At 48.6% G+C, this 16,640-nt stretch overlaps 6 protein-coding genes across 6 annotated transcripts; all 6 read right to left on the bottom strand.

Moving 5' to 3' along the window:
- Positions 1-379: 379 nt before the first annotated feature.
- TbgDal_X1220 (hypothetical protein, conserved) lies at positions 380-826 on the bottom strand (the record flags this gene model as incomplete). Its single annotated transcript, XM_011779005.1, has 1 exon — positions 380-826. One exon carries the CDS (start codon positions 824-826, stop codon positions 380-382), a length of 447 nt encoding a protein of 148 aa, XP_011777307.1.
- Positions 827-2,022: 1,196 nt separating this feature from the next.
- Positions 2,023-7,266, bottom strand: TbgDal_X1210 (hypothetical protein, conserved; the record flags this gene model as incomplete). The annotated part of the gene is made up of 1 exon (XM_011779004.1): positions 2,023-7,266. One exon carries the CDS (start codon positions 7,264-7,266, stop codon positions 2,023-2,025), a length of 5,244 nt encoding a protein of 1,747 aa, XP_011777306.1.
- Positions 7,267-7,787: 521 nt separating this feature from the next.
- TbgDal_X1200 (hypothetical protein, conserved) lies at positions 7,788-9,233 on the bottom strand (the record flags this gene model as incomplete). Its single annotated transcript, XM_011779003.1, has 1 exon — positions 7,788-9,233. The coding sequence occupies one exon, from the start codon at positions 9,231-9,233 to the stop codon at positions 7,788-7,790; it is 1,446 nt and encodes a 481-aa protein (XP_011777305.1).
- Positions 9,234-10,254: 1,021 nt separating this feature from the next.
- Positions 10,255-12,408, bottom strand: TbgDal_X1190 (hypothetical protein, conserved; the record flags this gene model as incomplete). Its single annotated transcript, XM_011779002.1, has 1 exon — positions 10,255-12,408. One exon carries the CDS (start codon positions 12,406-12,408, stop codon positions 10,255-10,257), a length of 2,154 nt encoding a protein of 717 aa, XP_011777304.1.
- Positions 12,409-12,731: 323 nt separating this feature from the next.
- TbgDal_X1180 (hypothetical protein, conserved) lies at positions 12,732-13,769 on the bottom strand (the record flags this gene model as incomplete). The annotated part of the gene is made up of 1 exon (XM_011779001.1): positions 12,732-13,769. The coding sequence occupies one exon, from the start codon at positions 13,767-13,769 to the stop codon at positions 12,732-12,734; it is 1,038 nt and encodes a 345-aa protein (XP_011777303.1).
- Positions 13,770-14,339: 570 nt separating this feature from the next.
- Positions 14,340-16,382, bottom strand: TbgDal_X1170 (katanin, putative; the record flags this gene model as incomplete). The annotated part of the gene is made up of 1 exon (XM_011779000.1): positions 14,340-16,382. One exon carries the CDS (start codon positions 16,380-16,382, stop codon positions 14,340-14,342), a length of 2,043 nt encoding a protein of 680 aa, XP_011777302.1.
- Between the last annotated feature and the right edge of the window lie 258 nt (positions 16,383-16,640).

The following is a 16,640-nucleotide window of genomic DNA, read 5'->3' as shown; positions in this document are numbered from 1 at the left end:
ACACTTCACGGGAACAACAAAAAATAAAAAGAAGTAACACAGTTCCCGAAAGTGGTGCTCATATAACTATGAGAGGGAAGGGGATGAGTCACAGTGGGGGAAAGCAAAAAGATGTAAAAGCCATCCGCTCATACGTTCCTCGCCCGTTCGGCATACGAAAACCATCGCATCCCTGAACACATACACACACACACACAAACTTGCCCGCTCGCGGTTTCCACGGTACTCACCTGGGAGGAGCAAAAGTTAAAGAAATTTCCCACCCACGGCAGATGAGCCCCAAACAACGAAAACGAATATGGAAAAAAGACAGGAGAAAAAATAATGCCCTACTAGCAACGCAGTCTAACGGTTAAAGGTTGGGAGGGTACAGCTGTTTCTAAGCTTCTGCTAATTGTTCCATCTGAGCGCTGTTCAAACGCTCCTGCAACTCTCTTACCTCAGCTAGGAGTTTTTCCGCGCGCAGGGCATCGCGCTGATGGGCGTGCCAGTAATTGTATTCTTGATCCATGTGGCCCAAGCGAAGCGCCTCCGCTTGTAATGTGGACGATATACGGTGAGAGGAGTCGTCATCCTTAACATTTGCCTGATTCTGTAGTGCCTGTCTGCGATGCATGCGTTCGACCTCGTTGTAGTACAGCACTGCCTTCCTTCGAAGCTCTACGTGAGGACCATCCCGCTGCCGCTCAAAGTAATCCGAAATTTTGTAGCGTAGCGGGAAAGTCGCAGTTACACCAACAACCATCAAGAGCGGGGCGTACGACTGAGGGGAATGACTCATAAAGCCAAGTGGCGAGTACCACGGTCGTTTGGCGTACCGCACCATGTTGCTGTCGTGATAACTAATATTATTTCCTACTTTTATCGTCCCTACAAACGGTTAGGAGCACACTTCTCCCCTCCAACCCTACCTATTTTGGTAATTTCCACTTGTCTCCAGTTACTCCCTACTATGAATGATGTGTCTCTGCTTATCAGCGCACTGGATGCGCTAGACACAGAGCAGGAGCAAGAAAAAAAAGATTTCAATCACATAAAAAGCAGTAAAAATCACCAAATCACGGAGATACTGCGCTATTTTTTCTCACACCCCACAGCCACGCTATCATGTGCAAAGAAAGGGGGGAAACACTCTGCTCTTCCTCAAAAATATTCAGCATTTCTGAAAGTTATCCACTTTTTCTCTTTTTTTTTGTTCACACCTCAGCCTCAAGATGTAAATTCTTGCCATATATTTCCTGCACTTTAGATATCTTGCCCTACTAAGGGTTAACGTTCCGCTTGTCCTGCATTTCTAAGCTGGGGTCCATCTGCGAAGGGGCAAGATGACTTTAGCTATTCCTTCTTTTCTTTATATTGATGTAATTCCCATACGCACACAGCGGCGAGCAATGACGAAAAACAGCAAGTTGAGATTGTGCAAATAAAAGGCAAACCTAAACAGGGAATTTTGAAGATTCAACAATATATAAGTCCCTTTTCTTCCTTCCTTCTAAAAGGCATTTACATCTTCATACTCCCCACACACGCCGCGCTCCCTCCGCACGGAACACGAAGTGTGGAAATATCCATTCTTCTTTCGAATTCTCCCCCACCTTTTATCTTTTTTGGCAAAGCACATCTCACTTCGACAAGGCCACTCAGTACTCACGCCTCCCAGTTTCGCACAAGCACTCGCATGATGAAGCAGACATATGCAGAGTAAAATTTTAAAAAGTATAGAGGCAGATATATATGTTTGTAGACATATTGGTGCATGCACTTGGATGCCCGTCCGTGAAGCATACGGTTGGATCAATCTTGCTTTTTTTTTTCAATTTTTGGAGCACCGTTTAAGGAAGGAAAGGGGGCTGCGACCCACAGGAGCAGCAGTCAGCAATAATAACATAGGAATTTCTCTATATTCTTTGCTATTTCGGTCGTTGGTGTTTTCGTGGTTTTCTCTTCCCTTGAACTCTCTCTCTCTCTACGCTCATATACGTGATTGGCAGGCGTGGTTTAGCTACTGCAAACATGGAACCCCTAAATCCCGAAGACGGGAGAATCAGCCGCACCGCACCACGGGCAAGCTTTAGCCAGAGTTATGTACCGGGTCCAGTCATCCTGGTTGGCTGGTCGTTGGCAGTTGCGGCACTTGACGACACCACCGCCAACAATCGGATACCCCGTGACGGCGCATTCGGGGTAAGTGACCCCAGCTGGCGACTGCAAAGAACCCTCAAACATTTCCACTTGGCCCTGCGGATCTGTTACTGTAGGAAGATGGGGATCTAAACTATTGTCGATGGAGATGGCAAGAACCCATCTATTGACCTCTTCTTCCGATGTCTTCTCCACACTGGAACTTTTCGGCATTGGATACTTCTTCGGGAAATCTGTGCAGTCGAAGTCGCCGTTGTCTATGGCGCTACTATCAACCGCACCATCCTCAATTTTTTCGGAGATATCAAGGAAACGATTGAGATACAAGAAGGCGATGGCATCTTGGCCGGAATTCCTTGCTGCCATCCCGGCGTCATAGAACGCCTTCTCGGGTGCGATGTGAGGAATCCACCGAGGGAGACCAAGCATCAGTTTAAGGGCATAGTCGTCAAGCGAAAGCTCCCGCATGCGCGCGGACATGTAGTAGATGTGTATGATATGTGCGAAGGCGTTTGCTTTGGCGACATCCTCTTGCTTTTGCCCCGATCTCGACATGCTTTCCACGACATCGGAGAAACATGTGTGAAATCGCTCAAGTTTCAAATCACTGTCAGGCCGCAGAGGCAGCTGTGCCAGTATACGATCCGCCATCTCGAGCCATGTCTCGTAAAAGCGGAAGTCACCTGGGTCAAGCGGAAGCTCCTCCACTACCCCAAGCGCAGCACCTAGCTCACCCTTGTTCGCATGATACTTCATCTTCAGGCCAGCCACATATTTCATTTCTTCGGGTGGCCGCTGCTTTGCCATGCGAAGAGCATTCTCCCAATCATTATTCGCAATGTATGCCTTGAATGCAGCCTCAGGATCGATCTCCTCAACCATTTTGGCATCCTTCATGCCGCCACCTTCAATACTGTTCTGTACTATGGCACGTTTGACATAATCTTCAAGTTCAGGGCTAATATGTTTGGCCAGGTACTCCGCGAGGTCAAACTTTTTACCTTCCACGTACATGTTAATTGCGCCCTTGTAATCCTCGCAGTCCTCCAGACACTTACCTGCCTCCACATATCTCTGCGCTTCCTTCAACTTACCAGTGGCGACGCGCAAGACATTCTTGAGCATATTACGGTCATGTTTCTGGGCCACCTTCACAGCCCTCACCCAAAGATTGGCCAGAACGTTGGGATTTTGCACCTGCTCTGCCGTAGCACCGAGGTACGTTTCGACTGCCATTTGATACTCACCATGCTCCTCCAAGACTGCGCCAGCCTTCTGGGGATCACTTGACTGCAGTGCAATACGCTTTGCAATCTCACCCAGCATGTCTGGATAGTATTCCTTCGCCACACGCTGGGCATCCGTATACATACGATTCTCCATGTATAGCTTCAACAGCGGCTCGGGGGCATTCGCACGAATGAAAAAGCTTTCCGCTTCACGGTAGTTACTTTTCTGAAAGCATGCCCGTCCCTGAGCCTGAAGAATGGAAGGAATGGCTGTCTGGTCGTAGCCTTCCGCCACTCTCATCGCATTTTCGAACTCGTGCTGGTGCAGGTACATATCAATGGCCTCGCGCGGCTTTCCAGACTTCAAAAACGCCTCTTCGGCCATGCGGAAGTCACCCTGATCCTCGTAGTACATAGCATATTTGAGGTACACATAAGGCAATTTAGCAGGTTGTGCCAGTTGAGCCCATTGCAGTGCCAGGTCGAACTTTTGTGCCTCCAGTGCGGCCTCTATACCTGGGTTAACAAATGAAAACTTCATGAGTAGCCGTACGCCGTCCTCTGCTTCCACAACCATGGCACGAGAGAGAACCACTTGCTTCGCCGCGTTTGCTCCACCGTGCACCTTCGCTACACGAACAGCATCCTCCCACATCTCATGATCTCGGTACATATTAACTGCCCGACCCCAGTCTTTACCGGCCACATAATGTGTTTCAGCCATCTTGTAGTTACTCTCCTTCTCGAATTGAGCGGCCAGCGAAAGGTGCGTCTTCGACAGAAAATCGGGGCGGTACGCCTGAACGAGGCGAATCATATTTGTGTAATCGCGCGCCTTCTTGTACATAACAATGGCCTGATCCGGTTCGTTCACCTTCACGTAGATGCGCTCTGCACCGGCGTAATCACCCTTAGTTTCCAAACGCTTAGCTTGGTCAACAAAGAGTGCGACCAACTGCTGCTGCGAGAGGTGCCGTTGTGCCACACGATACATGTGGTCGGCCATTCCTGCACGGCTGTACATGTCCACCGCCTCGTTGATCGCATTAGCCTTGATGTAGAATTTCTCGGCTTCGCCATATTGATGCAATTCTTCGTAGTGGCGGGCTATATTCTTATAGAAACCTTTGACGGTCTCATCGTTGTCGCTACCCACCGTTTGGCTCTCAAGAATGTGCGCGGCCTTACTCCACTGCCTTGAGTCAATGGCCGCCTTCACTGCTTTGTCGTATTTTTTCGCTTCGATGTAGTGGTTTATTGCTTGATCTACGTGCTTCTGTGAGACAAGGTAATCACCCCACTCCTCTTCTAGTGCAACCACTCGATCAGGAACAGCGCGCTTAGCAAACTCCACAGCACGACTGTAGACATGTCCCTTTTTGTATGCTTGAATAGCGCGGTCGTTCATCTTGAGTTTCTCAAAGAAATCGCCGGCCTTTTCAAACACTTGAGCCTTAAACAAGGAGGCCGCGATGGCCTCCAGTAACTGCGACTCTGGTTTCATGTTATTCGCAGATATGACGTTAGCCGCTCGGGCCGGGGTACCGCCGCGCAAGTATAAGTTGATAGCATCGTTATGCTTACCCTCACGTTCCTTCTGCTCACCAGCCTTTTCAAACTGACCAGTTTCCACGAGCCAATTGTAATAGCGGGTACGCTTATTAGCGAGGTCTGGCCAGCCGCGGGCCTCTGCAATGCTGATACTTTCATCAAACCGGTTCAGCTCCTCCCACATTGCCATAGCATCTTCGATCTTAGCATTCTCAAGGTAGAGTTGCTCAGCTTGTTTGTAGTCCTTGTTCAGCATCGACAGCTCGGCGCGCACAGCGTAATGGTCATATCCATCCGTCGCCCCTCCACTAGACCGTGCTTCAGACACCGCTAGTTCATTGATTTGATTCAGGGAATTAACCTTCGCCATGTCTCCTAATGCAGCGTAACAGCGCTGGGCAATGGGAAGTTTCAATTCCTGCAGTGCAAGTGAAGCAAGGTTAGCCCACATTGCTTCCGTTTCGGGAGTGAGCGCAATTTGATCAAGCAAGTCACATGCCTTGATGTAATCGTGATCCTCCATCGCGGTCCCAAACTCAATGAGTGCCTCGTCGAGACCATATGCAACTGTGTTGACGCCTTCATCAACAATCACTTCCGTCTTGCCATTTCCGCGCTCGATACCCTCCACTTCGCCCTTAATAGGGACGACAGCCACGCGGTCCGGAGAGTTGATACTGTACCAGACGCACAGTTCCACACGATTCTGTGCGACTACCACATCGCTTCCAGGTACCCACTGCACATAAGTGCAATAGTTCAACAGCGTTGTGCGATTTTGTTCTTCCAGGTCGTACAGGAACAACTGGTGCTGTTTATCGCGGAACAATAGTTTGTTAGCGCGGTAATTGAGCTCAAGCCAGTCGATGCGGCATTGGTGGGAAAGCCGTGCAACCGCAGTGCCACTGGACAGGTCATCGATTTGCGCTGTTTGTCTGTCGATGAGGTAAGCAATGAATTTACGACCTTGTTGTCCTTCACCTTCGCTGGTGATAGATGGGTCATGCACCCGAACCGAAATTCGATGTGCATTTCTTTCTTCCGTGCGGCATGTACCAAGGATCTCGTTCTTACCATATTCGATCAAGCATAACTCACCTGCAGCAAAGACCATACAAACTTGTGGGTTGTCAAATACAAATTTTTCGCGTCCGGACAGCTGCCACGGAACCTCTGAGAGTTTGCACGAAATGAGGTCACCAACAAGAAGGGTCGTGGAGGTATGAGCCACTAGATATCGATCCTGGTGAACATTTACACACTGTACTTCATACCCAAGGCTGGAGCGAAGTACGATGCGCGTCCCTGTGGCCAGCCGCTTCACGATGACCTGGTTATGACTAACATATGTGAATTCAAAAGCACCACGGAGGCGATAGCGCTTGAGACATACGTCAAACATATCAACTGCTCCAGCCAAAGACCCTGTCACAAAACGACTTCCATCGTACTTCCATGATATAGCAGAGAAACTGCATGAGTTGGGCACACGTATCACTGCACCTTCTTCCCACTTGCGAGACCGCAGATTAAAGTCAAAGAGTCGCAACTGCTCGCGACTGGCCAGGACAATCGCGTGACCGCTGGGATTAAAGCTGCCGACAGTAAATTCTCCCTCGTCCTCCGCCTTGTAGTCAAAGCTTTGCACTTTTTGACCACTACGATCGTAAAAAGTAACAAAAGAGTTCTGGCCTGCAGCACAGATATTCTCTCCCCATAACAAGACATACGGGGGATGTCCGTGATTGAAGAGCTTCTTTGACCCTGAGCCTCCGCCCGCATCCTCGGACTCAAAGGTGTATTGATAAACAGCACCGTCGAGATGACCCGAAATTACCTTATTTCCGTCAGGGCTGCTCGCAATCGACACAACCGCATGTTCATGAGCGTAAAGAGCCTGAGATTTGTTTGCCTTTAAGATGCCAACCTTCACCTTTCCATCTAGAGTTCCGAAGACAACAAGCTCCACGCCCTGTGAGGTCTCTGGCCAACACAGGCAGGTCACCGGACTGTTCTGTGGGAACTTACTGCAGATGGCCTTCTTCTCACCCCACTCAATGCCCACCCGGTAGATAGCAACGATCCCATCAGATTGCCCAATGGCGATTTTGGAGCTGTCAGGTGAGAACGCCATTCCTTCAATAACAAAGGCTTTTCCATTCTTACCATCGGCAGCCTTTGTGGGAAATTTATCCCGACGTTCCCCATGTTCATCATACAAATTGACGACACGATTGTTGTCAGCAACAGCGAGACGCTTATTATTAGGCGACCAGCAGATAGCTTGCGTCCGGGCGATCCCCTGCTGGCACGCCATGAGCGTCTTGTAGTGTTTTACCTGCATGGTAGACAGTAGCAAGAGTTAACCACAACAGATGTTTTAAGATTCCTTCCCTTACCCCTTCCTGTGGGCAAAAGTAACCCCTTGGTATATATGCGCTTCAGCTACCACAGTACTTTTGCTTTTTAACAGGTTCTAAATTATTTCTATTCCTTTTTCACTTGTACCCCTTTTTGCGTTGCTTGCTTTGTGTGTGTATGGGCGTGTACGCTCCCTTTCAGTGCCCGGAGAGTAACACGCAACTAAAACTCCCCGATAAACAAGGGGAAAACATGTATGAAACAAGCGAACGAAACGATGGTGAGGATACACAGTTTTAGAATCCACCACAGCCAATGAAGTGAAGAGTTTAAAAATCTTAAGTAGCCGTTAGGGGCAACAGATACGCGCCATGCACCCCATACACTTAAAGTGTCATAGATCAAAAGAATATGACACTGTGCTAAACAATCATGAATTGACAACTGGCCACGTACGCCGCGTACGAAGCAAGTAACCTCACGTTTCCCGTTACACATTTCCCTTTAAAAACAAAAGGATGCGTCATCCTGGGTTTCGCCTTCGTCTAACGAATCTTTGGCCGGTCCCTCACCCACCGTTCCTCCACCCTCGCGTAGTGATTGCAAAAGAACACGCCGCACGCGGCTGATGGGAACTTCATCATCGCAGCGAGAAGCATTAAACGCACCTCGTTCACTCCCCCCAACCAGACTTGTGAAAAAATTCCTATCAACACAACTTCTCCGTACGGCAAAAATAAGTGCCTCTGAGTCCGTCGCCTTCTTCTTGGTTGCGATATTGTACAAGACCACCTTGGCATCATTCCCTGTTCCTTCGGAATTGCTGCATTCAGTCGATGTTCTCCCCTCTCTCCCAGCGTCCCTCTCACGTCCCACCAACCTCCTCTTCCTCTTCCCTGCGAATGCCCGACAAAGCAAAGGGAACGGCCTATGGACATCTGTAGGTTTCGCAAATAGTGACTCGACCCACCGAACGTCAGATATCTCTTTGTCCTGCACAGACATAAATAACGTAGAAAGGAGTCTATGAGACCACCACTCGCGGCCGTAATGAAGTAACAGCTCATCGCCCTCCTTAAGATCAACGACAGGCATCAGAACCAAGAGTTGTGTGTTATCGTCAACAGTGAGGCGGACGTTAGCCTTGCGTGTCAGGGCGCGGACCAGTCTCAACTGTCCCGTGTACTGTTCTTTCTCTACGGCAACAACTGATTCATGGGAACTCCCGCCAGTGGCATCAGACCCAATCAACTCCGCTTGCTCAACGCCTACGCTCGTATCCTCGTACACCTGCATACGTTCCCTGTGCCTTCTCCAGTAAGTAGGGCTCGCCAAGTCATCATTTGGAGGCATTTCCCAAAGTATTCCGTCATTAATCTCAAATAAATGCTCTTCTTGGATGCAGAGCGGTGACACAGCCCCCGCTGAAGTACTGCGACCAGGAGATGCGGCTGCAGAAGACTGCATTGCATCCCCTTTGTCTTCCACAACAGTTTCGTCTTCTTCATCTTCAAAGTCAGCAGGATTACAGTCGCCGCCAGAAGCAGTGAAAACGCCCTGTTCTTCACCCCCATATCGCAGACCCAAAGAACCGGAACCATTCCCCGTAGAACACACGTGAGTGTAGCGATGGTGGTGCCGCTGCATCCATGCCCTCAGTCCGGAAGGATCAGAGAGCGGTGCGTGAGTGCTGGGTGCGAGTAAATACCAACCACGCAACGTGGCGATATTGAAGCACATCCCACTGCTAAACTGGTGTCGCAGGGCAAGAAACCGCCTCAGTGATATCGTGCGTCTGGGTGCACTAATAAGATTACACAGGTACGGAGGAGAAGTAGCTCCAACCGTTGGCGCTATTTCCACCGGAGTGAACTTTTTAAGAGCGCAAGTGAGGAAGACGCCTGTAGCCCCAGGGACAACTTTGCTGGGCCCAAGACAGGTCAGGGGCATGACAATAAACTACAATCACCGTCGGTCTTCCTTATGTCTACCGTATGCGAAGGGTTGTATAACGTTTGGCAAATGCATAGGGAAAAGGGGTAACGTAAACAACACCCAAGGCAACAACAAACCACAGGCTCTTCGACACACTCCCCCCTCCCTGAATGCTTTCCCATATCCACGTCTTGCAACAAGGACGTCATATAGTCGTTGTCACAACCAACCACCGTTTTTTACCGCTTAATCCATCTAACTAAAACCTCATTCCCATGCCATTTTCGGTGTAGTACTTTTTACCGCTTTTTCCCTCGACAGCAGGCAATTTCTTTTTGTAGGGAGCAGAGGTATATGTGCGGTGGTGTAAAGATATTAAACCGCCACAAAGGAATATATATATATATATATATATGTAGAAGATGGAAGCAACGGGGGGAGGTACTCTGGCAATTCGGGGATAAGAATCAAGCTAATTTTTTAACGGTACAATACAAGGGGGGAAAAAATAGGGATAACAAACCACAATTAACGCAATTTGATGTGCAACGCCAGATCTGGCATGTCGCTGCAGACCTTCACTCCCGTTTTCCCACCGGCACAAGTGCCAAAATCTACGTGTTCGAGGGTAGCGAGCAAAAACGAACCCTCTAACGAATCGGCACCAGCGATAGCTAGCACAAAGGGAATAACATAGCTCACGCTTTATTCGAGCATGAAATAAGAAACTTATTCCATGCGACACCCCCTAGTAGCCGGCACGAGACAAGTTAACGCACTGCGACATGCACACCTAACCGAAACGGCCGTGTGTGCACAATTCCCTCCAAATGACCAAGGTACTTCATCACACTTTGTGATTCACCCCGCGTCGAGTCTATACAGTTTAACTTGTATCTAAATATATATATATATATATGCGTGTATATCTTCGCCTCACTCGTGGTGCAGGAGGCAACCACCATACTGAAGAGATACGCGCTATGACCATGACCCGCGGGGATGCTCCCAAACAACGAACACACAAGTGAGTATATTATTTCTTCCGGGTCCGACTCTTACCTCTCGTTGTCTTCTTATCATTCACGCCTGCGGCAGTACCGCCGGTTGAAGCGGAGTATAGCCTCCTTCTTGTTGCACCGTACATACCGAAACGAACAGCAGAGAGATCAGCCAGCGAGAACTCTGACTGCGAACTGCACCGGTCAAGGAGCTTCGACATCCGACGCTGGTACGTTGTCATGGTCGCAACTAATGGAGATGAATCGTTTGCTGTGAGCTCCGAACTAGTTGACAAAGATGTGCTCAAGGAGAAACATGACAACGACTCCGGAATTTCGAACGTGCGGCTGCTCGACATGGCGACAGAACACGGTTGAGAAATTGGTGGGTCGCTACAAACCTTCAGGTGCGCGAATTGACCTTGCTGCTCCTCAAACAACCCCCTTCGAGGTTTGCGGTGTTTGTTTATGCCGGAAAACCCCCTCGCATACTCGTCGTACAACGGCCACTTAAGGATATTCGTCGGTCGCAATCGCCCCTGTGGAGGATCGGGTTGCAGTTGCACAAGCGCCTCGCTGTCACTATCATCACTGTCAGTGAAAGCTAAGCAACAGTCATCATTGGCACTCACCACACCAGCTTTCGCTTGCTGGGAATAGAAAATACGTGCAAAGCAAACATGGCGGTTTATTGGAATGGCGCTCTTGCGCAACCTATCCATCAACTTCCTCGCCTTAGCCCTTGCAATTATCGAGGTCGAAATTTCGTCAAGAAGCCTCGGTTTCATATAACGGGGAACAGGTTGAGCTTTGCGTCCCACTTCCGACAATGTAGAATTGGTCCCAGTGTAAGGTGCTTCGGCAAGGCTTTTATCGCCGCTAAACGTAATCTCACTAATAGAAGGGTAAGATCTTTCTCCACCCACGGGGGAAGGCGACCCGGAGACGCAAGCTGAACGTCCCACATCTCTTCTGTGTTGCACTCGCTCTTGCGGCAACGAAGAGATTGTGATCGAAGCTTTGTCACGGACTGCATCCGAGACTGTCGATACTTGATTCTCGTATTGGGATTCCAGTTTCTCCAACGCATAAGCAATAGTTAAAGGATTACGAAAGTGTTCAACGACTTCGGCATTAAAAACCCTCTCCAATGCCTCTGGAACCAACGCAGCTAGGACGATACAGACTGCAGGGGGCTCACGTGTTGGTGGGAAGCTCCCCTGTACTTTCGCCGATGTGAAACCTCGTAGCTCCTTCGTCAACAAAGCAAAAAAATCCGGAAGAGCAAGACAAAAGTTGATTCCCCCCGGTTTGTCAGTGCTCGGTTGAATGATGCAGACGGACTTCATCGAAGATATGGCGTTCAAAACAATACGTTTTGGGGGTAATACAGGCTGATGAGTCTCGCAAGTCTGACTAAAGTCTTTCATAAACAGCGTTAATCCCAAGCCCCCTTGTTCAGAAGCCCCGCAGGCGACAAAAAGGGATATCAGCGCCGCGTTCAGATGCTCGCCTCCGGTAAACCACTGCTCGCATCTCTCCCTGACACGACACCTACTCCTTTCCGCTCTACCAGGAGCGAAGGAGAACGAATTACGTTCTGGTTTAGCCTGCTCCGCACGCGGAAGTCCAGCTTGGAACGGTGGTGTTGACAATCTCCCTTTGCGTGTGTATTTTTCCGCATCACTACGCGCACTGGCACATGTGCCTGTAACGCTAGAGCATCTTTGGGACTGTCTAACCGAACAACTCGCACTTTTTGGCCGTACTGGAGGGTGCTCCTTCGAATCCCCATGTCGTGTACATGTTAACACCGATGACCTAGCACCATTCGTGTAAACGGGTTCTGATGCTGCGCTGGAAAGTTTCCTTTCTGGCCGCATCCTTTCTAAGCGTCTTATAATAGCGGCACGCCTAACACAACTGTCTTCATAAATAGTCACCGAAGTTCCCCTTCGGAGTGAATGAGGCCTCAAATTTGTTGGTTCAGTCACACTACGAGCTCTGAACGTCCTTTCTCCAGCATCGTTGCGGCTACTGGTACAAAGACATGAGCGACTGGCCTCCGAAATGGATGTCATGCTCGAGCCCCGAAGGTTCGTATGGCTCCTTCGCGAGCGCAAGTCCCTTCCTTCAACTACTGCGCTAAGTGGAGTGGCTTCCGTACATCCTCTACTGTGGGAAGCCATCCACTGGTAGTCGACGAAAAGAAAAAAGAGAAAAAAAAGATTGACCTGAGAATACTAATAGACAGCGGTGATTCATACGAGCGTGTGTGGGTTGCAGCAGTAACCAAATTCAAAAGGAGTACGGTGAGGAAAAAGAAGGCTGACTCCAAAATTAATTTTCTCTGTAATGAGGTACCAAAGGTCGGTGAAACGGTAGCGCCGATTTACCCCCTCTGAAGGCCTGAGCTGCTTTCCTTACAACCCGTGTCAATGAGAGTGGATAAGCAGTCACACATGGACACACACACAAAAAAAAAAAAGAAAAATGAATTTGTCCCCCCTTTCTACGTCCTTCCTGTCATAAAGGTGCGCAAATCCACTCGACCGTCCAAATTTTCGAGTTCGTCTTGTTGTTCGGGAGCTTTTTCGACAAAAACAAATTCTTTTCGGAGTGATGACCCAGAGCGGTCTTTCGAGCAATCCTTTGAACAGACGAAGACCGTTACCGTACCCCAATCGACACCTTCGTCTCCCGACGGTGACCCCGAAGCTATATAGTCTCGAACACGAAGATAGTACACACTAGTTGGCATTATCTGCAGTTCGTGAATGAGAGCGGCCCCACAATCTCTACACGGTGGTATCCGGATGATTTCCTTAACCCTACTCGGTCGCATAAAGAGAGGTGGCGCAACTGCTGACACTAAGGTAACTCCACAAGATTCCGTGGGGAACCGTTCATAATAACGGATAACCTGACTTGGCTCTCTCGCCACCCTCCTCCGGAATTTATCAAATTCGTAATCAGCAGGTTTGTCCTTTAGATCAATTGTTTGTTCCAATTCCTTTATGTCATTTTCGGTTATATCCGGGTTCTTAGCGTTCTCTTGGGCTGCACGGATCATCTCTGCTTCAAGATCTGTCGGGACTACAATTTCTTTTCTTGGTTCGCTATCAATAGCCACATAGCACGGAGGAAATGTACTGGGGGGTAACTCCGATGCCATAACAGGATCCGAGCGCTCAGCTTCCTCCGACTGGATATCGTCGAGCGCCTCTTCATCCATGTTCTCCGCCTGTAGAGTGAACGCGCACCAACTGCTTGAAGGCTGACGAGAGCATGCATCAGAGTTACAACAAAACACGTATATCATTCGGTGATGTCCAGCAGAAGATTGAGGCAAAGGGCTGAACGCCTGGAGGACGAGGAACATGTGACGCCCACATACACCACAAGTGGTCCACTCGCGTATTGTCATCAGTTGAGATTCAGAAAGTGAAGGTCGATATGTCGGGGAACCACCTATTTTCGTTTCTGAAGTAAGTTTATTCCTCTCCAGAGGCATGTAGCCATCAAAAACACCAAGCAATACCTCTCGCATACCGCTTCACAAGAGCCTAACGACGCACCAGTGGAGATATATGAGGGGCAAGGGAAAACAAACACGGAAAATATTACACTACCACTATCCAGTTTAAAAAAGAAAAAAGATCATTAGGTAAAACGGGGAATGTTACGGTTTTTTAAAGAAAAAAACCGTAATACAGATCGATGACTGTAATTCTTCCATCCAGTGCCAACGAAAATACAAGCACGTGATTCACTTTTTTCTTCCCTTCGTTTTTCGTACCTAATACCTCTTACAACGACAAACTGTTAAGAAAAAAGTAGGGGGCACAAATATGACACTAACAACAACGATACCTCTGGAGGAGATTAGTCCCGTACGGGGGAGAGGGCGGAAGAACCACAGAAGATCATGTAACCATCCGACAATTACAAAATCAAACTGTAGCAAAAGGTGGTAGAAGCACATTGTAAGACATAATACCACGGAAATATATATTGACGGCAAAAAAAAAAAATTATAAATCGAAGACAAATTTGCTAAATATCCGAAAACGTAGCTTACCGACACATACATTCGTCATGAACAAGATAAGATAGGTAATCACACTGACCCCAGCTCTTCCGCCCACTTTTCAAACTGTTTGATTGAGCTCTGTGAAACAGAAGGTTGGATTTTCTTCAGAGCATCCTCAAAGTCATTCATTGTAACTGGGGAAACAATCATCTTGCCTCCCTCCTTCATCGCAGCGATCTCTGCCGGTGATCTGTCCGCGATTAACCTTCGCATTGGCATCATTGCGGCGTCACGAACAACTAGGTTCATGTCTGCTCCGCTAAATCCTTCCGTTCTTTTATCGGATATCTCCTCCAGATCAACAGAGGGGTCCAAAGACAAAGTAGCTGTTTGTTTCTTGAGTAAACTCAGTCGTCCAGCTTTATCCGGAAGAGGTATATAAATGCGCTTTTCCAGCCTGCGGCGCATGGCCTCATCCAAATCCCATGGACGATTTGTAGTTGCGAGAACCAGCACGCGTTTATCATTTTCAGTGCACAATCCATCAAATTGCTGAAGCATCTCACTCTTAATACGTCGGCTCGCTTCATGTTCGTTTCCACCTCGAGCAGACATTAAAGCGTCAACTTCATCAAAAAATATTGTTGATGGTGCGTAATGGCGCGCAAGATGGAACAGTGACCGCACAATCTTCTCGCTCTCGCCAAAATACTTGCTAATAAGGGACGAGGCGCTGATGTTGAAGAAGGTCGTTTTGGCGCTTGTAGCCACAGCTCGAGCAAGCATCGTTTTCCCTGTCCCAGGAGGACCAAACAATAGGACACCCTTCCAAGGTTGCACAACCCCAGTGAAGAGCTCCGGTACCAACAGTGGTAATATTATGGCTTCCTTCAGTAAACGCTTAGCTTCGGGGATGCCGGCTATGTCATCCCACTCGACGTTGGGAGACCGTTCAATTATCTCTGCTTCAATGCGTTCAAGTAATTCAGGAGCAATACCTGGAGGAGCACAGGGTGCAACTGAGTTCAACACCTTATCTTTTGGTACTGCCTTATCAGCCACTTTCCCCTTACGATTAGAAACCTTGTCAGGAAACGCTGCCTTTCCACTGGAGCAAAGGGGCTCCTCTTCCACTATTGGGATACCCTTCTTGTTTGTGTCACTCTTCTTGGGAGACAAAGTAAACGGTGGTGGCCTACCGTACAGTTTGTTTGCCGGGGGTTTGTGTCCTTCTACTACGGCAACCTCTCTCACCGATATCTTTCCACCCGTCGCAAGAAGTATGGGAAGCGATTCACCCAACCGAACTCCAGGAGCGTGGAGGGTTGGGCAGACAACCTCACCGTTGATTGATAAACTAAAATGCTCAGATGATACCAGCAACGTTATGGTTACGCGCTCTCTGATCAACCGGAGGGTCTTCATGGGTTCCAATAGTTCAAGTCGCTCAAACGTGTCTTGCTCCGTCATTCGCCACTTTTCCACCGAAAGAAAAATACCACCAGAGGAATCATAATGGACCAAAGCCACACAAAACCCCTGTCTCTCGTCTCCCGCCCTGGGAGTTATTCCCATACCAAACATTGCATACCGTCCTTGACTTACCAAGCTTTGGATTTGCGCAGTAAAGCAAGCGATGTTTTTGCCCTGTGGAAGAGGCGCTACCGTTCGAAGCGCCAACAGATCATTGCAGTGAATTTTCGTGTTCTGAGCATAGTGGACTTCTTCACATATAAAAAGTATGTTCGATCCCATTGCATTTTGCCTCTGAATGCGGCCACCTGAGCACATCAAAGTCCATCCAGGTACACGATCGCTGGGTTGTTGGAGACGCACCGGCATATTCGGAATACAAGATTCTTCGTCCAGCGGGTTTACCCAAGGGGGTCGGTCCGTGTAGTCGCCAAACTGAGAAAATGTCCAACCAGTGGTGCTCCTGACTTGTTGGGACCGTGGTACTGTGGGCATGATACCCTCACGCAACAGGGCATTGCGCTTACCGTTGCGGGGAAAACTTCGAACCGTTCCATGACTTGGAGCATTTCTAGAAAATCGGTTAAACGCATCTTGGGTCCGTTTGCTTTGAAGAGAGGAGTAAATTGCCTTTTGAAGCCCCACGTCGTCGTCCATTGGTAAAAACCCTTTGCAGCCGCAGTTTATCAGCACCACAATAACAAACTTTTCGTGGGCAAAAGCAATCAGATTGCCGTAACTCTACGGGCGCTTTATGTATATATATACTACAGTTCTCCCTTTACAAGTTACCAAAATGCAGATAAAGCAAATGGAACTCTTTAAAACTGGAATAACAAACTAACAATAAATAACTGCCTTCCCTCCTGAATCGGCAAAAAACAATTCGAAGGACTGGGGACAAGACAAAGTGAG

Source organism: Trypanosoma brucei, chromosome 10, assembly GCF_000210295.1.
Source record: "Trypanosoma brucei gambiense DAL972 chromosome 10, complete sequence".
NCBI lineage: Eukaryota > Euglenozoa > Kinetoplastea > Trypanosomatida > Trypanosomatidae > Trypanosoma > Trypanosoma brucei.
This window is presented reverse-complemented; position numbering and strand designations above follow the sequence as displayed.